The 23,373-nt window shown below is 36.6% G+C and overlaps 1 protein-coding gene and 1 long non-coding RNA gene across 2 annotated transcripts; one reads left to right on the forward strand and one right to left on the reverse strand.

Annotated features, from left to right (window-relative positions):
- Positions 1–480: 480 nt before the first annotated feature.
- LOC127658471 (uncharacterized) lies at positions 481–6,238 on the forward strand. Its single transcript, XM_052147794.1, has 9 exons — positions 481–606; positions 746–1,069; positions 1,180–1,473; positions 2,031–2,069; positions 2,603–2,704; positions 4,192–4,275; positions 4,561–4,604; positions 4,879–4,895; positions 5,676–6,238. The coding sequence occupies exons 1-9, from the start codon at positions 546–548 to the stop codon at positions 5,695–5,697; spliced, it is 987 nt and encodes a 328-aa protein (XP_052003754.1). The 5' UTR covers positions 481–545; the 3' UTR covers positions 5,698–6,238.
- A 3,991-nt stretch (positions 6,239–10,229) lies between these two features.
- Positions 10,230–22,988, reverse strand: LOC127658474 (uncharacterized). The gene is made up of 4 exons (XR_007972386.1): positions 22,933–22,988; positions 17,995–18,085; positions 10,888–11,178; positions 10,230–10,452 (listed from the first exon to the last, which is right to left on the reverse strand). It is a non-coding gene; the product is annotated as an uncharacterized LOC127658474 (long non-coding RNA).
- Between the last annotated feature and the right edge of the window lie 385 nt (positions 22,989–23,373).

Here is a 23,373-nt window from a genome sequence, read left to right on the forward strand (position 1 = left end):
CTACACATAATTTACCACCTTAAAAAACTAACCCACACACCCTATGTGTTGTTGTTCAATATTTTTATAGAGAGTGGTACAAATGAAAATGTAAACATATTTAGTCTACATTTTGGTAACCTGTACCTTCTACCTGAGGGCATCATCTCATACTCACTGTAGAGGAAAAATCTTCATTTGTGTTCTGATGAAGAAAGACAGACAAACACATCTGGAATGGCATCAGGGTAATTGAATAATGAGAACATTTTACATTTTGGGGTAATCTAACACATTATAATCTATTACATGACCTCATTTATAATCATTCATGAGTTTAATAGCATGGCTGTTAAGAGGTAAGATTCAGGAGAACTTATTTCATTGGTAACATTGTGTGGATCAGACAGCAGAAAAATAAAGCTGACACAGACCTGACATCTTCATCACTTCTGTAACACTGTTGCTCAGGTCAGAGGAAGTTATAAAACCACAGGAAGAGCTGATCATATTTAAATGAAGAACAGTAACTACATCATGAAGAGAAAGACGGACAGAGACTGAAAATGGCTAATAAGTGTCACATATTTCTGCTGGTGCTGAAAATGATCTGCTCACTTCTAAAAGGTAAATGAATCTGTATATGCTCTAAAACATGTTTGTACATGAGATAATGTGAATATGTATCTATTAAAAATGATTTTAATGAAATCAAAATGTCAAAATAGATTACAATATGAACGTCCATCTTTACTGTGTGTTTCAGGTACCAGTGGAGTGAAAGACACTCATGTGATCTTCAGTTCTGGTGAAAATGTCACTCTGCCCTGTAATAATGCCGGTTCTGACTGCAGCACAACTACATGGATCTATAATAATAATAGAAATTCAGAGACAATTGAACTGTTTGCTTATGGGAAGAAGAAGAAGAAGAACATAGAGAGACACGAGAGACTGAGTCTGGGGTCTGACTGCTCTCTGATCATCTATAAAGCCTCAAAAGAAGATTATGGATCTTACACCTGTCGGCAATATATTAATGATCATCATCAAGGAAATGATGCACCTGTTTATCTGCATTTTCTTCATGGTCAGTATTTTTGTTCATTTTATGATTGATTTATACAGGACGCCATTCTCTCTTTACAGTCATTTTACTGAAATCTTTCAATGTCATCTCAGTTTTATTTTCTGTTTCAGTCTCTCCATCATTCACACAGACTGAGATAAGACCAGACAGTTCTGTGTCTCTCTACTGTCAGTTGATTTCATATGATTTGTGTGATGTCCATACTGAGGGAATTCAGCTGTTGTGGGTGAATCAGGCTGGTGTTGATCTGCAGACAGACTCCAGATATCAGATATCATCAGGACACTGTATCAGCACTCTGACTACAAAACTCCTGAATGAAGACAACAACAGAAAGTGGACATGTCAAGTTAAAAATGGAACTAAAGTGGAGACCTCATTCAGCTATTCTGTCAAGTATTCAGGTGAGAAAACAATCTTGTTATCAGTTTTTGAAGTCTCTGTTACACATGCATAACATTAAACTAGGACACATAACATAAACACTAAAATAAGTTACACAAAGTACTTGTCATGAAACAAGTTACTGATCAAAAGTAAATATTTGATTTTCTGCTAAAACACTGAACAGCAACAAAACTACCTCAGTACTTTTAAACCTTTAAACCTGTTTGTCACTAAAAACGTCCCTGATCCATGAGATCATTGAGTGCAATGTCTGAAGTTGAAGGGAGTTTTTACATTTGAGCATTTTCAGGAAGATTAATTATAATAATTATATACAAATAATAATAATCTTTCATAATTTCAATAATTTTAAGAGCTCTGGAAGTGTGCTGAGGCCCCCAAGTGTGTCCTGACCCCTGTTTGAGAACCACTGTTTTTTTATTTCGATATCTTGATACACTTTGTGACCAGAAAAAATGCAAATATTTATGAAATGATTATAATGTAATGAACTATAATGTTCATATTGTAAAATATAGAGCTAACTAACTATTTAACAATGTATCTTCTACAGCTCCAGCTGATACAACACCTGTGCGTTCAGTCACCAACAGTGAGTCATTGTCAAACACACAGTAACTCCTACACAAGATACTGAACTGATGTCACTTTAGTGGTTTGCCGTGTTCTTCTACATACAGAAAATACATGTCCATGTTTTCAAATATATATTTCAAATATAAGTGATTTCTCTATGAAGGAATTAAGAATGAAAATCTACTCAGATTGTTGTGTGCAAAGTAACTCTTTCTTAATGAAAATCAAAGATGTCAGTGATCTGGATTGTTTTGTTCCTGCTCTTACAATGATACAGCGTGCGTGACAATATATCTGATACAGTCTGTTTTCTGATGAAGATCTTCAATACAGTCATGTGACTGTTCTGTTACACTATAGTTGCACTGATACAGAGTCAACAACAGCTGATGAATTAAAGAAGACAATGATAAGAAAAAGAATTGGAAAAGAAATACAAATATGCATTCCTTGATGTTGTTTTCTTGTTTATAAATAGATGTTTTGTATTCAGTTCGATTTTTGTTTTTCTACACATGGTGCACATGAACTAAAATACATCCTCCAAAGTTGCAACTTTTACAACTACGTATAACAAACTATCTTCAGTCTTCACCCCAATCTCTGAAAGGACCTCGACTTCCAAAGCACCAGTACCTCCATCACAACAAGGTACATGTAAATATACTGTATGTAATGGATGATTGTCTCATTTCAGTGGTTTTTGTAGTGTTATAACCAGTAAGAGTACTGAAAAATCATACTCAAGTAGAAGTACTGTTACTTCCCAAAAAATATAGTGTGAGTAAAAATAGCTGTCCTAAAAACTACTCAAGTAAGAGTAGCTCATTTAAAAGTACTCATGAGTAGTGAGTAGTGAGTTGCAAAACCTATGCCCCATTATAATGAACACTGTATGTCAACTAATACATCACTTATCTGTGATAAACAACATGAATCTGATTCCAAAACATAAAAGGGAGACATGACAACAGAAATGAAAAGATTAAAAAGTTATTTTCAATACACCGATCACCATTTTAAAATCACAATGTATGAAACAATTACATTAAATCTCCCTTAATGCCGACAGAGCGTTATTGTTGTGCATAAAACATGTTCAAACAATGCAAGGAATGCAGAAAAATGCTAAATAAGCAGAATCACTTGGTACGTCATGTCCTGCACAATAGAGGAGGTAGAGAAGGCATGAGAGAAGTTGTTTGGTACAGGGTAATGTGCACTTCAAGCCTGACATTTTGATGCAAATATGCTTTTTGTCCCGCTGTTTAAATTCACTTTAGACATAAACGACTGCGTTTACATTAAATCCTCACCAAGATGGCCATTGGCATAAAAGTTGCAATCTTTTATATTTCATCTAGATTCTAGATCAACCAACCAGTGGTGCTCTTGCGATTTATGTAATGAACACCCCTGATATAGAACCCAGGCTAAATATAGAAAACTACTCAAAAGTTGGATTGAGTCTCTTTTTTCCGATCTAGATTATTTTATTGCCCAGCCCTATTGATAACATTGCATTAATCTCTCACAGCAGCCCCATAATCTCAGTGATTGATTTCTTCAAATTAGAGGCAGGATTAATGCTGATATAAATTAAACTCACACGCCACATTCAAGCAATTGACCTTTTTCACTGTGAAAAGCACTTCCAGGTGCGGCCGGTTATGTTCAGCTCTAAAATGTGCTTGAGGCATTCTCCACATCCATAACAGTTGGCGCTAGATCTGCAGGTGCCATTTTGTTTTTAAGTAAATAGCCCAGTAAAAGTACAGTTACAGCACTTTAAATGTATTCAAGAAAAAGCAAAAGTGTACAATTTTTAAACTACTTATAAAAGTATAATTCTTGGGAAAGAGTAGTTAATTACAATAACGTGAGTATTTGTAATTTGTTACTTTACACCCCTGGTTCTCACATACTGGAATTCTCCAAGATCACAACATTCAGAACAGACGGTTTATATAAAACAATTAAAAGTGGACACAGTAGCTCAGATTAGTTTTACACTTCTATGGGGACACTGATCTCATCAGTAATTCACTTTCACTGAATCTATTATTGATCAAAATAATGTAACACATGATCTTCTGTATTATACATCTGAATGTTTCACTCTTTGTTCTCTCTCTTAGTGATTGTGATTGTTGTTGTGATTGCTGCATTAGCTGTTCTCCTTCCTGCTGTTCTTCTATGTGTGATCCTTAAAAAGAGAGCTGGTAAATCTTTATAAAAACCTTCAATTAAAGTTGTCCAGCGTTTCTCATTTTCACATTGTTTTCACATATAATTTTCACATTTCAAATCAGGTTGTATCATGGAAACAGTGAATTATGAAGAAGTTTGAGTTGAAAAAAATGATTTGAAAAGTATAAAAGTAGTCCAGACAGTTTCTGCCCATTCATGATACACGCAAGAACTTTTGTATTTGCAGTTGGAATTGGGACATGTTTTACATTTTTATAATAAAGATTACAAGAGGCCCTTTCACAACTATTTTTCAGGTAATAGACGAGAGATTCACTCCAATTCTACCCCAGGTGCAAATGTAAGTGAATAAAATGATGAAACTTTATTAAGCTCAAATATTAATATTTATAATTTGACAGTTACTGTTGTCATTTTCCTGTGGCTCATATTGTGACACACTTGAGTTTGTCTGCATAATATATTTTCTGACTGTCATATAACACAGTATATAGTTTCTCTCATTTGCATATACAAACTTTAAAAGGAAATGTTTACTGCATGAAGATGGATTTGAGTTTATAAGAGTCATTTGATCGAGACTTTCAAGGTTTTCTTTTTTCTTCCATCTGTAGGAGCAGACCACTGTTGAGTAAGTTACTCTAAAAAAGTAATTAATTACTAACTGCTAATTACATCTTCTACAGTTTAATTAGATTACTGTACTAATTACAATGTCTGAAAAGTAATCACATTACTTATTACTAATGACTGTCTTAAACCCTTTTCAACATCGACCAGATGAAAAATACAATGACATGAAATTGTTCTTTTAATTCTTTCAAATAAATCATATAAAATCAAATAATTTATTTTTATGAACTGGCCAAAGAATATTTGGGGGCAGCATTAAATTAGAAAACATATATTTTAACATTTAGATGTTCAATTTTGATGTTAAATTCACTATTATTTATATAGAATTGTTCTATAGTCTGTACAGTATAACACAATTAATGTAATTAAACTACTGAAAATTAAGAGTAATCCCTTAATTTACTTTTTTTTTTTGATGAAATATTTATTTAATTACAGTAATGAATTAATTAGTAATGTATTACACCCAACAGCAGAGAGATTATGTGACTTATTCACTGGTTACAGTTTCTGGAAAAAAGCAGGTGTCAAAGATCAATGTGAGTAGATACGGCCACATCCGCTGTTCATCCACTGACCTTTCCCATTCAGAGAAAACAGACCTGACCTGCACATTTCCCAAACCAAGTAGAGTTATATCCTGTCTCTACAGAAGTTTTATGCTGAAATGCATTTCTTTTCAATTTGTATCTCAAAAGAATTAATCACTATCAACATGCAGCAACAATATCAGTGATTTGAATCACGTTGTTTGACATCTATGATGTTGTTTCAGGTTCATTCTGATGATAACGTGACTTACGCTTCCATCAGAGGAGCAACAGCTGGACCCCATTGAGGACTGCAGTGAACTTTATAACACAGTGAACAAGATTGTTTGCAAATAAATCAAACAAACATACAAACAGTTAGTAATTACACAAAGCAACACCACATGACTCTAAAATATATCAAATAAAATATACTGGAATATAAACCTGGTAAAATTTATTCCAACCAGTTTAATTCAATGTCATTATAATATTGTATTTCAAATGTTTATCTGGCGTTTTGGTTGATGTCTGGGGAGTTTCAGCATGTTTGTTTCGAGGTGTTTATGTAAATAATGTTTTACTGGCTTTATTATTTTGAATGTATATCAAATTAGCATTTTTTCCCAGTTTGTTATTAAAATACAGATGTCTAAAACAAATATTTACAATGATAATTTAATGATTTAAGGACATTAACAAAGATTTTAGTAACTCTTTGTAATAACGGTCATTAAACTCACACTAATACATTAATATGTAATTATACAGGAATTAATGAAGGACAAATTAGTAGTACTACATTAACACTTTAGCTGGAGGTCTTTTCTTAACCCATATGTAATGAATCAAGTGTTAGCACATACACATTAAGGAATTATTAATGATTTGGACCATTATTTTAAAGTGAGGGTCATGATAACAAATTAGTAATGAATGAAAAAATACTTATATATTTTTTATATAACTTTTTAGTAATAGATACTATAGGTTAATCTTACAAGAAGGGTTTAATTTCATGTGAAGTGCTATGGCGTTAACGCGTAGACAACACGTCAATGTGATTGAGCCATTTGGCCACTTTGAAGGGGTGGGTGTTGTACTTTTCCATTGGCTGCTGAGTAGTAGGGTTAAATCATTTCTGTAAGCATTGCCTGCCACTATTTAACATACTAAGGATCCTCTAATTTCTTGGTCCTTTTCTTGTGTGTAGCCTTTATAAAAATGTAATATTTGGATTGCAGTTAAGACTAAAAATAAATTGTAAAGTTGTAAATTATTTTCATAAAGATAAATTGCCTCCTTTTGCTCCACTACTGCCTCTTTCGATAAAAAAAAAACAAAAAAAAAAAAACACATTTGACACCATTCATCAATCTTTAGTTTTATATCATTACATCAACAATTGTGTGGCTGCAAAGTTACAACAGTGGTACTCACTAAATGTTGGTTTAGGATACGGACCATTGTAATAAATATGTATTTGGAAAACATGAAACTTTACTCTTTGAACATTTTTATTGAATGTAGGTTATGACCAGCAGGGGGGCATACTAGACTAGCCTTTACCCTTAATCCCGATGAAATGGTCAAATAATGACAATGTCCTGATTTTAACCAGCTGCTTGGGGTGGGAAACCATTTTAAGAATGTAATTTCGACTAAGTCTTAATTGATATATCATAAAGCAACAAGAAAGCACAGTGTGAATTCTGCTGAAGCTGCCTACTTAGCCATTTCATAAACCGAAAAGGTTACAATGTTTTTATCTGCATCTGACTCCACATCAAAAACACCCACAGAGCTAGACAATCATGAGAAAGGTTTTTTATTTCGTCAACATAACATTTTAAAGATACCCCATCAATTGCCCATCACCCAGTCATTGGCCCATGGGTTTATAATGCGATCCAATAAAACACCACCAGAAGAACCAGAGATCAAGATTTTCCTGACAAAATCTCAAATATATTATTATTTCCTTCATAAACATAACATTTATTGCAGGGCTATGTTGTGTTCATAGTGTTAGGTCCAGACCCTGTAATTGCCAAGAGTGAAAGAAACCCCTACAGCCATCCCATATGCCGCAGAGTGCTCAGTTGCAGGTTTTAGCAAATTTTCGGATGTGTAAAGAGGACATGGTATGATATAAAATCTGGCATTTCCCCACAATAGCGTATTGCAGCAGTGCATTTCAAGAAAGATGGAGTTGCTTGAGAGGTGAAAGTAGAGAAGACATGGGCTTGAACTCAACCTACTGTTAGGACGTCTGTACGGGTAACTGTTTACATGGTGCAGAAAGGAATTAAATAAATTAAACAAAAATACAAAGAAATATCAGACTGAGATGATTATGACTGCAACAGATAGCAAAGAGAACGTGACAAGCGCTTTGTCTTCTCAGCGTGTTTGATGTAGGCGAGGAGAACCGAGGGATGACCGGTAGGAGTCTCAGAAGGACGATCTCTCCTGTTTGCGGCGTCCATGGAAAGGGTGGATACTCTGATGGGGTCTGGCTGCTGCGGTCTTCTCCGTTTAAACTCTTCCTACACACTGGACATGCTATGTGGCCATAGAACAGAATATAGATTACATTAGCTTTGGGCAGTTCTCTCACAAGAGTTTTAACAAGTGGACTCCTTATTTTAGTCCCATTTCACACGATGCTCAGGCTGTTCTTTGACCATTGTCTGGCAAGTCAAAAATACCTCAGCAAAATCCCCCACTGCTAATGTTCAATGACTGCTATAGTAGGGCAACTTCAGTATGGGTGATCTAATTCTGCATTTAGCATCTAATAATGTATAGTTGATTGTAATTTGACATTCCTTTAAGGCAATTCTAAAAGGTAAAGCTGGCAAAATTCTTTATAAGAGCTTATTGTTCTGTGTCATTAACCTATTTTGAGTCGACCCCACATAAATGTTTCTACCAGGTAGCCAAAGCATGTTCAAAATTCCTTTAGGTCCCAATACCTGAATGAGCACTGTGAATATCATATAAAGTACTAAATGTCATTAAGGATCTGTTTTGGGAGTTTATTTTACAAAAGCTCAACTCTCTTTGTTATGACTCACCATTTCCAGCCATTCTGAATGAAAGAAGTGGTTACAGGGTAGCTGTCTGACTGGCTCTCACACTGCAAAGTTCTCTGTGCACTGGACATTCCATACAGTGTCTACAGGAGAAAAATAAATGTTTATCAATACCCCTGTGGTTAGAAGGGGTGGGGGGGAAATAAGTAAATAAATCAATACTTGGATGCATTGCGATGCGGAAGTGGATGATTCTGACTCTATTCACAAATCGATTTCCTAAAATGTTAATTGGTAACTTAATGTCGACAGAACAAAAGAGGCAGAACTCTGAAGTGCGGCAGTGCAGTGCCAGACAATTGGTGGCGTGCACATAACATAAACCAGTGTTCCCCCTATTTGGCACGTCGCAGCTTCTGAATTTTAACGCAATTATTATCAAAGTGCAACTAACAGACTGTATATAAAAAAAAAGCAACTAATGATTTTCACTCGCACACTGTGCGAGCACGGTAACATTCAACATTTGGCTAGCTCCCTCTCCTCATTCTTCAAAGGACACCTATGTGACAGGCAGCAGAAAATGACTGTGAAAGCAAGAGGAGCAGAGGAAAATATGAGCAATAAGTTGTCAGTGTGGCAGTAAATGTACAGTGTAGGTCAGAGTGTCCCCCAAACATCTCCCCTGGGCTGCAGACTCGGGTCTGAATACTGAAATGGAAAGCTAACAGTACATCTTTGGCTACTAGTTAAAGTTTGTTTATTGTCATTTATCAATATACAGAGTACATAAATTAACGAATTGTTGTTTCTCAAGGTTCATGGTGCTTAAAACAAGATCACAAAACAATCAACTTTCAAGACTCCATACAACACAATAACTACACTAGATGAGACAAGACGAAAAAAAGCAGATCTATTTCTGTAAGGCGGAGTGAACATGGTGTGGTTGGAGCATTGTAAACTGCATAGTTCAACATGTATCTGCATCTACACTAATAATAGCAGCATCAGCAGCAAAAGAAGTCACTAATAATGCTACGTAACATTAGCTACATTTATAGGACGTAAAGTTAATAAGCTCCACTCACTTTTGTCTTGCAGGTGAGTTTCTCCCACCTGCAATCAGACACTTGCTGTCAGTTTAGTCAATTTGTCTTGCAGCCCAGTCACATTTCATACTGACAGATGGGAGAGAAGAGATCTTCTCTATCAGCTGGAGGAGGTCCTGTGTTCTACAACTGACCTAGTAACTACATTGACAAAAACGCACCTGTGAACTGCAAAGAAATTAAAAGGTGGCAGGGACATAAAGTTTGAGTTGAGTTCTATTAAGTTTGGTTTACCAGTGTTATCACGGCATCTAACCCTCCCTTTCCCCAGGGGATTCATTATCCCCTGGATTAGAGTGCAGTCCTGAGAGAGACACAGACACCACAAGTTAATTAGAAATAATGCTTACATGGACACTAGACCTTACACTGTGAAGCTATTATAAAGGTTATCTTCCCTTGATTGTACAACAGTTTCTTGCCAGTCTCTTTGCCGAGACACAGAGAAATATACAACTGTTGATGTCATCACCAAAAATAAGATTGGTTAGGATTTTAAGAGCATAAATGCCACTGTTATTATAAATGGGAGTATGTGAGGGGGAGAAGAGAACCAAGAGGATGGTAAAGACTGAAGATGAACTGGTCAATTACTCACCCCTCCACAGCAGTTGAGCGGTCTGGTCTACTGTTGCCTTTTGGACCGGTATCTCCTCTAGCTGACACAGAGACTAACTGGTCCCTCCGGTGGGAGAGAGATACAAAGAAACAATACAGAGGCATGGACAAAAAAATTTACTGTACCCCATACCTAGCAGTGGCTTGAACAAACTGGTCAAAACACTGTGCTACTTCTGTTATTATCTGAAGCCTGCAAAAAAACAACCAGCCTGCTGAAGCCACAGATTCCGCCATGGATCACTATTCTCCATCTAAAAATGAAACAAGAAGCCGTTATTTGTATTCTGTGTTAAGATTACATTAATAAATTCAGGGTACTATGCTTAAACCTGCCAAAAATATAGGAGTGCAGTCAAAGTGCAATTTTGTACATAATGCAGCATTTTCCACAGAATGACAGTGTAAATGTGGTGCGCGGGCCAGGGCGGGTGGGTGGCAGTCAATATTGACTAGTAGCCATGTACAGTGTGCTAACCTCGGCCATCCAGCTGTAGGCTATTCTTAACATAACTATCCTTATTAACTAGGCTCCGTACATGCTTACTAATAACTTATTTGAAGGTGGGTCTCAGAAATTGACAGCATTGTGTTGGACAGATTTGTGCAGCAGTGTTCATGATACTAACTTTTAACCTATTCTGATAGTTGAGTGTTTAGTCTTACTGCAATGTATCATCCGCATATACCTGATGAGCTTGTGGTTTCCATCTATGTGCCACAGCAAGTTGGATCCTGCAACACTGTAGGTTCTCCGGTGCAGTCGGTGAGACAATGCTCTTTGTGCGGATCCAGCTGGATTCACTCGAATCAAACTCTCTCTCACTCTTCTTCTCTGCACTTGAACACCAATAGCAGCTAATCTGGCAAAAACAGCATTTGCTCCGATCTCTTCATTTTCTCCCACCAACTGCCGGACCACTTCAAGTTCTGCATTAGAAAGACGTTCATACCTCATCAGGTAGGACAAGTTGAAGCGCCTAGAAGAGAAAAGAACTCCATTTCAATCTAAGTTTTCTACATTTTACAGAACATGACCATGTTACACAAACTTCTGATAAATATAACAGCATCAATAATAATAGCAGCTTCAGTAATAACTACACCTTGAAGAAAAGAAAAAAAAAAACTTGAAAATACATGTTTAAAAGTTAAATGTGTTTTTCCTCAATAATAAACTAAGCCAAACTATTGGTTTTGAATGTAAAGAATATGGCCATTGGTTTTCATGCTCAGAATGACCAAGTGTGCCACCCAAATGTAATGTCTGACCTATATGCATTACATTACGATATTGAACTTTAGATTATTCCACTTTACTTTGACCTACAGACACCCACTGCCAGCTTAAAATGTCTGACCAATTCACTGAACATATACTAAAATAGAAAACAAATCTAGTGAATAAATTGAAAACAATATTTTGAATCAAATAATTTAAACATTAGCCTTGTAATTTGAGGAAAATATATTGTGTATGCCTTAATTGTAGTTCATACCTCAATCTTCGTTTAACTGTACTGACTGAGTAGTAGTAGTAGTATGTTTTATTTAATGCCATGTCAGCGATCAAAGCTATTTTCATGGCAAGAATTCAATTACAAAAAACAAATATCATATAAATACAATAAAAACAAAACAAATATAAATAGCAAGTCATATTATACAATATTTCTTTTAAGATTAATATATGATAAGAAATCCAAAACCTTTTCAGGCACAATCTCATTAAATAAGTCCTTTAACGAGGTAACTTCATAAAAGAGCATTCTACTTGTGTTAAGACCAGGACAATCTAGTAAAATATGTTTGACAGATAAGGGAATATTACAGAACACACATAGGGTTGGGTCTTCACCTTTAAGCAAAAGGCATGGGTCAGATTTACGTGACCTATACGGCATCTGGTGTAGACCACTTGATCAAATCTTGTTTTAAAATTGATAAAAAGTCTGTTTGAAATTTCCGGATGAATTACATACAACTTATTGTTCTTGCACATATTCCACTCTTCTTGCCACTTATTTAAAATATATCGGTTAATAATCGGTCTGATATCTGAGGGAGGGATTTGACATTCATTAACTTCCTGATTAAGAGCTTCCTTAGCAGCTGCATCAGCTTGTTCATTTCCTGCAAGACCAACATGTTCTGGAACCCAGCAAAAGATAATGCTGAAAAACTGATTTAGTAGATAATCCACTTTGGTTAAGATGCAGTCCACTAAAGGATGGTCAATTTTTAAAGTGTCCATTGCTTGAAGGCAGGATTTAGAGTCAGTAAAAATTATAAAAAATTTTTGCAGAGAATTTTCAATGTGCTCCAGAGCTAAAAGTAAAGCACGAGCCTCAGCAGAGAAAATTGAGCACTGTTTTGGAATACTGAATTCCATAGCGTTGATTTCCAGTCACCATTGCTGCCGTTACACTGTTTTTCATCTTCGAGCCATCTGTGAATATAGGTACATGGGAGGAATTGGTTTCTTATTTCCAAATATTGCTGTCTATATACATTTGGATGGGTCACTCCTTTCTTCTGATGAGTCAAATCCAAATTGATATTAGGCTTCTTTAGTTTCCAGGGAGATATAGAATTGAATTGTATTTGGGTTAGAATGTTCAAATTTATATTCAAGTTCTCCAAATGAGGTTTAATACTGAATACCAAAGGATCTGATACTTTTAGGTTTGCTCACATACAAAGGAGTAAATTGTGGGTTGAAGATTGAAGAATAAGCGGGGTTGGTTTTATTTGCCTTTATTTTGATAGCATATTGGAGTGAGAGCTTCAATCGTCTGTTTTGAAGTGAAGGTTCATTGGCTTCGATGTACAAGCTTTGTATCGGCGAAGTTCTAAATGCTCCCAAGGCGAGTCGTAAGCCCTGATGATGTACTGAGTCCAACATCCGCTTATATGATTCTCTGGCAGAGTCATAAATTATGCTTCCATAGTCCAGCCGGGAACGAATTAGTGTTCTATAGAGTCTCAAAAGAACCATGTAATCTGCTCCCCATTTTGTTTTTGCCAGTACTTTCATTATATTCATGGCTTTAAGACACCTGTTTTTAAGTGCTTTCAAATGAGGAATGAAAGTCATTTTGTTGTCAAGAAGGAGTCCTAAGAACTTAATTTCTTTAACAACATTAATCGGTTCTCTATTAATGAAGAGTTCTGGGTCAAGATGAAGGGATCAGCTGGATACAGAAGTGGGTACAGACTGTTTTTGATTTAGAGAATTTGAATCCATTTTCAACTGACCACTGATATATTTTGTGAATGCATAACTGCAGTTGTCTTTCAATTGTACTCATGTTCTTCCCTCTATAGCAGATGCAGAGATCGTCCACATATAAGCTGCAGAATATATTAGATCCAATGATACTCTCAATGCTGTTTATTTTAATACTGAAGAGAGTGACAGAAAGAATGCTTCCCTGAGGAACTCCAATTTCTTGTTTGTGAATATCCGACAAGGTGTTTCCTACTTGGACTTTGAAATATCTGCTGGTCAAAAATTGGAAATAAAGATGGGTAATCGTCCTCTAAAACCCATGTGGTAAAGATCTTTCAAAATCCCATACCTCCATGTTGTATCATATGCTTTTTCCAAGTCAAAAAGACGGCAACAACATGTTCTTTTCTAATGAAACCATCTCTAATATAAGTTTCCAGTCGGATTAATTGATCCAAGGTGCACTTTCCACGTCTAAAGCCACATCGATAGTCACTTATTTGTTTCTTCGACTCCAGAGTCCAAACAAGCCGATTATTTACCATTCTCTCCATCGTTTTACAGAGGCAACTGGTAAGAGCGATTGGTCGGTAGTTATTTGGATCTGAATGGTCTTTTCCTGGTTTAGGTATAGGAATTACGGTTGCCTCTTTCCAGGAGGGTGGTATTTGTCCAGAAGACCAGACAGAGTTAAAATTATCTAAAAGAAGAGATAATATGCTTTGGGGTAAGTGCTTTAAGAATTGATAGTGAATTTGGTCTGGCCCTACAGCAGTGTCATGGGAACATTTTAAAGAGTGTATTAATTCATCCATCTTGAAAGGTTGATTATATACTTCTTTGTTATCAGAACAGAAGTTCAATTTTTCCCTTTCCTGCTGTATTCGAATTAACTGGAACTCAGGGAGGCAGTTTTCTATTGACGAATTCTTTTCAAAAGATTCTGCTAATGTGTTTGCTATATCCATTTCCTTTGTCTGGAGAATATCTAGTTTTTTAATATGTTGGATATTAAATCCATTTCCAATGTTCTTCATTTTGCGAATGATGTTCCAGATCCTCTTCATGGGAGTATAGCATGTTAAACTTGATACAAATTGTCTCCAGCTTTGCTATTTTGCTTCATTTAAAATTCTGCGAGCTTGAGCTCTACAAATTTTAAAAGATATAAAATTAGCCGTTGAAGGCTGTTTATTAAAAAGTCTTTCCGCCTTTTTCCGTGCCCCGATAGCTTTTTTACACTGCTTTCGTTAAACCAGGGGTTAGCTTTACAGTGCGATTTAGAGGATGTCTTTGGAATTGTTTCATTTGCAATATCAATTAACTGTTCAGTAAAAGTTTCTATAGAGTTCTGATTGTCTTGAGTTGCTGAAATAAATTTTTCATAACACATAATTTCGAAAGCAGGCCAATTTGCTTTTTTAAGTTGCCATCTTGAAGGTCTTTGTTGGACATCCGATTGAGGGAATGAGGTAATAAGTGGAAAGTGGTCACTCCCACATAAATCGTCCCAGACCCGCCATGTACAATCTAAAAAGATTTCAGCACTGCATATAGTCAAATCAATTGCAGAATATGTGCCATGACCTGGATGAAGGTAGGTTTTGTTCCATCATTTAGTAAACACAAGTCATTTTTTTGTATAAAATCCTCTATTCTCTTTCCTTTAGCATCACATCGATCTTCTCCCCATAAAGGATTATGGCTATTAAAATCACCCATAAGTATAAATGGAGTCGGCAATTGTGCTACGAGTTTGTCCAATTCTTTCAGTGTAATAACTTCGCTGGGAGGTATGTAGATAGAGCATAATGTAATGACTCTATGAAAGGTGATACGTACTGCTACTGCCTGTATTTGGGTATCCAGTACAATGTGACTGTGAATAATATCCTTTTTAACCAAGACAGCTGATCCACCAGAAGGTCTTTGTGCATTTGGTCCATAGACATTAAACAGTCTAAAATTTTTTAACAGTCAGGGGATCATTTGGAGATAAGTGAGTCTCTTGAATACAATAGGCAAGGGGTTCAAAACAGAAGTTAAGCGTTGCAGCTCTGCAAAATTAGCTTTTAGACCCCGACAATTCCACTGGATTAAAAGATCACTCATCTTCAAGTAGGAAGGATAGGTACAAATCCTTTATTCTTACACTTAGGGGAAAGACTACGACTTTGACTAGTCAGTAGGTTCTGACATTCGACATCTTTTGGGTTGTCATGTTTTGAAGTTCTGTTTTTATCTTGGTTTGGTAGTCGAGTTACTGTATTTTGAGGTTTCCTTTTCTCTCTGGGTTCTCTTTGTTCCAACTGGGTATCTTGAGTCGGGTTGGTTTGGATACATACATTCTTGCTTTTTGTGAAGATGAATTCTTAATATTACTAATAACTTGAGGTTTGTCTGTAGAAATCCAAGTCAGTTCCGTCTGAGTACTAATTTCTCGTATATTTGGTTTGACCACAGCAGAGTAGGATCTATTCAGCGTGAAGGCAGGGAGACCTTCAACAAGTTTTCGGGCTTCAGGATAGCTCACTTTCTTTGTGTGTTTAATTTTTTGTATTTCCTTCTCTTTAATCCAAGCAGGGCATTTCTTTGATGAGGCTGCATGGTCACCAAGACAGTTTTTACATTTAGCGGGATTAGTACAGTTTGTTTCATGGTCATCCTTACCACAATTGTGGCAAACAGCCTTATTTTTGCATCCAGCAGAACCATGACCAAATTTCTGACATTTAAAGCATCTCAACGGGTTTGGTATGTAGATATCTGCAGTGACACTTAGGTATCCTATTTGAATTCTCTCTGGCGGGAGAGGTCTGTTAAAAGTCAGAATGTATGTTCCTGTTGGAATTACTTGTCCATCTTTTTTGATACTTATTCTTTTGACATCAATCACACCTAGATGATTCAGTTCTGAGGTTATGTCAGCTTCATCCATGTCTTGCAATTCTCTGGTGCGGATCACTCCTTTGCTGTTATTCAGAGAAGGGTGACAGAATGCTCTCATAGTGACTCCAGCCAGATTTGTTGCTCGTAATAAGTTCTCGGAGTTTGCTTTCGAGCACACTCCACCAAAATTTGTCCCGATCGCAGCTTTTTAATATCCTTGACTGTTCCTGCTATTCCTGTGATTCCTTTCTGAATAGCAAAAGGAGACAGTTTAGTGAGAGGGCTGTCAATTGATAGAGACTCAAGTAAATTAAATCTTTGCCAAATTCCTTCTTTTGAAGAAAAAATGTTAGTGGTTAGTTCGGCTTCCAAGTCTTGTTCCAGTATCCGTTTTTTGGTGTTTTGTTTATTTGCCATGTTTAGAAAGAATAGATTCATCATCTCTGCTCCTCACCCACCTCGGAGTCCTACAAGGGGATGTACAGTGCAGCGGGATTCCACGGATGTACACCAAGGATACAGTTATGATATACTTGAGCATATAAATACAAGATTTATACTACTCAATTGACCCTACGCCAGTGCCTTCTGGAAGAGGTGAAAACTAAATAGTTGGTTGTAATTCTGAACCAAGTCCAGGGCAAATCCTGACAAGCCGATTGATTGGAATGGGCCATTCCAACCCCTCGTCTGAATGAAGTAGGAGCCAAAGTGATGTGTTGGATATATGGCGGCCGCAGCAGGCCACAATCCTCAAGCACCAGGATCTCTTCCTCCACTGACACGAGTCGCAACTCACGGCATACAAGTTGCCCCATTTGTCGCCTCTTACGATCAGCAAGGGGGTGCTAGGGACCTATTCTACCCCGGGTCCCCACGGGGGCTGTACTGACTGATACATCCAGGATTTCAGCAATTTGCGTAGTTACAAATCCACATGAAAGCAGGAATCTCAGGTGTTCTTCAGTGATTAGGTAGCTGGATCGTCCAAAATCACCTGTCCGGACCAATGGGGCTTGATACCCAGAGGTCTCGAATGCTGCCAAAAGATATGAACTAATATGCATGCCTGTCAGCCACTATTCCAAAGATCAAATTAAGACCATCCATGTATTTTATAAGGCTAATTTAAATCGACACAGCAGACAGGATTGAGCACTCTCATGATTAGGGCTATATTTTATTACACTCATACAGGTGAAGTTGTGGAGGTGCAGGGATATTCCTTTTTTATAAAGAGATGTTGATGGCGGCGTATTACCCTGGTGTTTTTAGCCTTTTTAAATATAGTTTACCTTTAAAACACAATTACGGTCTAAACATAGGAATGAAGTAATAAGTTACCACTGATGCAAACCTATCAGTACAGCAAATTCATAATTTGCTACTAAAGGTGCAAAGAAACTTGCATATCATGTACACAGATTAACTATTGAGGGATGATGCCAGCCAACTTTGTTCCCAGAGGGTTTTCCACAGGTGAGCTGGCTGCCTGATTGGCTTACCCTGGTATTCTTACCCTCGAGTGGTTGGATACGACCAGCCATCTTACTTTATTCCCTGAAATCAAACTCCACAACAGTGTAGCCATCCAGGCTGTACACTGCACCCCACCTGTGTTTAGATTAGAAATGGTTATGCTTAGGGAAGAGTTAGAGGTTAGAGTAGCAATTACCTTCTTCTTCTTCTTCTTCTTCTTCTTCTTCTTCTGTTGATGTTTTATGGCTGTTGGCAATCCAACTTAAATGGTGCATTCCTGCCACCTACTGGATTGGAGTGTGGAACGCTAAATGGTTGGAAAGTTGGAGTATATATATATATCTCTTATATTCTATTAATCAATCTTGTATCTTTTAAGAAATTAAATAATTCTTCATAAATTCTTCATTGCTTTGGGCCATTTCCTAGCAAAACCTGAAGAGATACGTCATTTACTCCCAAAGATCTTAAAGCTTGCATTAGATGTAATCTTGCTCTTTCATATGCATCACATTTTATAATTACATGTTCTACAGATTCTTCTAGCCCACATTTATCACATTTACCATTATCATGTTTCCCTATTCAATACAAACACTTATTTAATGCACAATGTCCAATACGCATTCTAGAAATTAAAACGTCCTCCTTCCTGTTTCCAAATTTTCTTCTTTCTAGACCAACTTCTTTTTGAATATGTTGCAAGTGTCTTCCTTTAATTCCACTATCCCATTCTTTCTGCCATATCTTTCTTATTTCATTCGCTATAATTCCTTTAACTTCCGTTTTACTAAATGATAATTGTATGTCAATTTGAGAATGATTCAAAGCCTGTTTAGCCAGCTGGTCTGCCTCCTCGTTTCCTTTAACACCCACATGTGATGGTACCCACAAAAAATGCACATGAAGCCCAGATTGTTGTATTCTAAATAGACTCTGCATCACTTCATATAACAAATCTTGTCTTGCTACTGACATGCCACTTGACAAGCTATTGATAGCTGAAAGTGAATCTGTGCATATCACTGACCTTGCAGGTTGTATTTCCTCAAGCCATTGAAGAGCTAGGAATATTGCTATCAATTCAGAAGTAAATACCGAAATCTGGTTAGTGATCCTCTTTGAAATTTTAATTTTAAAATGAGGTATGTAAACTGCTGCTGCAGTAAATCCAGAATCTGGGTCCTTTGATCCATCTGTATAAATTTGCACTGCATTATAATATGTTTGATCAATATATTCTTGTACTGTTACACTTTCCAACACATTTCTTTCCTTGATATGCTTCTCTTCATACAACTGTCCATTAGAGGCATAGGGAAAAGCCACGGAGGTATTGCTGACATAGCCACAGAAGGGGAAATGTCGAGAACACTAACTCCTATGCTTTGTGCCTCCATATTAGCTGTCCATCCAAAACTTGTTGATTTTTTATATTCGTATTCCCAGCAATTATTCAAGACTTTCTTAACTGGGTGACTATCTGAATGACCTTTTATATTAATCCAATATCTCATCTTTAATTTGAGCCTTCTAATTTCTAGAGGCATTTTGTTCATCTCTACTTGTACTGCTGTTATTGGAGATGATCTTACTATGTTGTTCCACAACATATTCTCATTGCTTGTGACTGCAGTGCCTCAACTTTTAAAAGTAATGTTTTAGAAGCAGAACTGTATCTGTAATACATCCATAATCAATGGCAGCTCTTATTAGTGCACAATAAATACTTTTAAGAGACTGCAGGCATGCCCCCCATTCAATTCCTGCCAAACACCTCATTACATTAATTGCTTTTTTACATTTGTCAATCATTTTCTGAATATGTACTTTAAAATTTAGTTTTGAGTCCATCCACATTCCCAAGAATCTAACTACTGCTGTTTGCTCCAGTTGATGTCCATACAGATTAATATTAATAGTTGGGATAATCCTTCTTTTTGTAAAACAGATTACCTGAGTTTTTGCCACTGAAAAACGAAAACCCCATTCAAAAGCCCAATTCTCTACCTTTCTTACAGCAGTTTGAATACACCTTTTCACGTGCTCAACATTGCGTCCTCTCTTCCACAGTGCCCCATCATCTGCATATAAAGACCTCCCTATCCCTGAATCTATCTGAGAAAAAACGTCATTTATCATTATATTAAACAGAATTGGACTGCTAACACTTCCTTGTGGTGTTCCATTCTCTACTTGATATACCTGAGAAAAATCTGACCCTACCCTCACTTGTATAGTTCTTTTAAACTAAAAATTCATAATCCAGTTATATATTCTACCTTTTATTCCCATTCTATCCAGTTTTATTAAAAGTCCCTCTTTCCACATCATATCGTAAGCTTTTTCTACGTCAAAAAATACTCTTACTAACACTTCCTTGTTTACTTGGGCCTTTCTAATTTCAGCTTCCAGGCATAAAACAGAATCCATTGTGTTTCTCCATTTTCTGAAACCACATTGAAAAGCTGAGAAAAGGTTTCCCTTTTCAACAACATATAACAGTCTGTTCATGACCATACGCTCCATTATTTTACATAAATGTGACGTTAATGCTATGGGCCTGTAATTAGTGGGCTGCCAATGATCCTTCCCTGGCTCCGCTATAGGCACTATGATCTCGTGCTTCCAGTCAGCTGGCAATTTCCCTGACTCCCACACCTTATTAAAAAGACTCAAAATAATATTTAGAGATGTTTCTGATAGGTGTTTGACCATCTCATAACAGATATCATCTCTACCTGGAGAAGTTTGTTTTACCCCGGCAAGCGCTTTCTTTAATTCAAACAAGGTAAACTCTAAATCTAAAGTACTTCCTGATGCTCCTTTTTCCTCCAGAATTTGAGGGTTCTTACTCACGCTCAGATCCCTAAAGCTCCTCATTTCTTCTGTTATATTTGAATTACTATGGATATTATAAAATGTTTCTGCTAACACCTCTGCTTTTCCAATGTCTGATATAACTGATCTGTTGTTGTATTCTAGGACAGGAATGCTACTGTTTCCTTGTTTTCCTCCCATCTTTCTTATCATATTCCATACTTCATTAATTTCAATATCTTCTCCAATCTTATTACAAAATTCCCTCCAATATATTTTCTTAGATGTCCTAATTACTCTTCTTACTATAGCCTGTGCTCTTTTATAATTAATAAAATCATTATAATTGAGAGATCTTCTTACTCTCTTAAGCGCTATATTTCTTTTTTTAATTGCCTCATTGCATTCCTCATTCCACCATGGGACAGCTTTTCTCCTGCATCCTGACCTCTTCTTACCAATTACTTCTTCAGCTGAACTCCGAAGAACTTCACTTACCTTATGATTAAAAACTTCTACATCCTCTATAGAATTACTAATTTCTGCCATTTTGTTTTGACATACTTCCTTATATTTATCCCAGTCAGCTGTTTTAAATTTCCACCTTGGTAACCTTTCCACCACTGTTTGGGCTATGTCCACCCCGATTGTACAACTGATAGGAAAATGATCACTACCTATTGAACCATGATTTAGAACTTTCCAATCACCTTTTCCTGCTAAACGTTCAGAAACGAGGGTCAAGTCTAACATTGAATATTTTCCCTGTGCCAAATAAATTCTTGTAAAACTTCCATCATTAATGCATACTAACCCTCTCCATTCAAGCATGTCTTCTATTATCTGTCCATTATGATCTGTTATTGTACTACCCCATAATGTACTGTGAGCATTAAAGTCACCACACCACACACTTTATACTTTCCATTCCCTTCAATATTTTCTAAAGTATCCTTACTTAACCTGTCACATGGATTATAAAAATTAATTATTTTAATACTCCGTGATCCTTCCCAATTTCCACCACCACTACCTCTTGCTCCCCATCAACCTCAACTATTCTATACCCAATACCTTGTTTAATAAATGTTGCTACCCCACCACCATTTCCTTTATGTCTATCTCTTCTAATAGTATTGTATCCATGCATTAAAAAATGTAATTGTGGTTTTAACCATGTTTCTTGTACGCATATAATGTCAGGATCATTTTCTTGATTAGTTATGAATTTCTTAAATTCTTGTCCGTTAGCAATTAAACTTCTCGCATTCCATTGCAGGATCGTAAAAACCATTATAAACCACCACATGATGCCTGACTATTTACTGTCTGACTGTTTGCTGTTTGCATCTTAAGCCTTTCGTTTATCATGTCAACATTAACATCCACTAATTCCAAGCACTTTTCAGCAGCTCTGATAATAATTTTAATTCTTTCTGTCCTACTTTCGGTTTGAGCTGAACAATTTACCACTTCTGCCAAGAATGCTATGAATGACACTTTATCTGAAATTACTTCTTTCTCTTTACTTTGTTCTTGCAGCTTAACTTTTTGTTGTGGAATTGTTGCCTTAGCTTCTATTACTTTGCTTGTCTGTCTTACCTTCTTTAATGCTTCAGCGTATGATATTCCTTCTTCCACTCTGACATTTTGAACTTTCACTGCATTTTTCCTCACTAAACAACCTCCATACCACACGCTATGATCACCTCCGCAATTACAGCACTTAGGGTTTGTACCTTGCTCACATTTGCCATATTCATGTTCACCTCCACATCTCGCACATCTCTGTTTGCCTCTGCACACAGCTGCTACATGTCCGAATTTTTGACACTTATAACACCTTAAAGGGGGTGGGACGTAAGGTCTAACCATGTAGCTCACAAATCCTACAAATACTCTCTCAGGTAACTTATGCTCATCAAAGTTTAACACCCCTGAGAGACTGTCTGTCTTTACATTATCTCTGACGCACTTCAGTCGTCTGACATCATTTAACGATGCTCCAGTTATATTTCAGTTTTATCCATACATCAGTTGGAATCCCGGTTATCACACCTTTAACCCAGATCTTTTCTTCAGGAATTGAACAAACTACTTTATGCCCAACTAGTGATTTAATTCCCAGGGCCGTTTTTTGTTGTCTACTATCTTTACAGAACAGCAATATTTTACCATCCCTTAAGGTCTTAACACTTTCAATCGTCCCTAATATTTCTTTCAGTGCTTTAGTTAATTTCAAAGGGTTGATGATGTTTACAGATTCTGACATAAACTTCAACAACACCTTATACTCCTCTTTCCTCCTTCTTACCTGTTGATATCCCTTCTCACTATCCGTTTCTGATATTTGCCCCCAACTTTTCTTTCTTTTCCTAGCTTGTACCACCTTCCATTCATTACTTGCATTTCCTTCTTTATCCACATCTGCTATTTCATCCTCCATTTCCGGATCGCTTCTGGAGTCCACGCTACTTCCATCAGCGCTCCAGTCACGCTCCAGCCGTTACCAACCAACCGGCGCGGCGAGTCTTGGGCGGCGTGGGCGTGGTGACAGAGTCTAGATTTATATCGAAAAGAACGAGAGAGAGAGAGAGAGCGAGAGAGAGAGCGAGAGAGAGACTTGACTTTAACAATCCTTTAATTACAAATTTTCGTTAAAATAATTACATAAATACTTAAAACCTACACAAAAAATCCACCATACTTATTTCATAACACAACCACTTAGATATAAATTTGCAGAGAACCATCA

Source organism: Xyrauchen texanus, chromosome 17 (genome assembly GCF_025860055.1).
Source record: "Xyrauchen texanus isolate HMW12.3.18 chromosome 17, RBS_HiC_50CHRs, whole genome shotgun sequence".
In the NCBI taxonomy this organism is placed as follows: Eukaryota; Metazoa; Chordata; class Actinopteri; order Cypriniformes; family Catostomidae; genus Xyrauchen; species Xyrauchen texanus.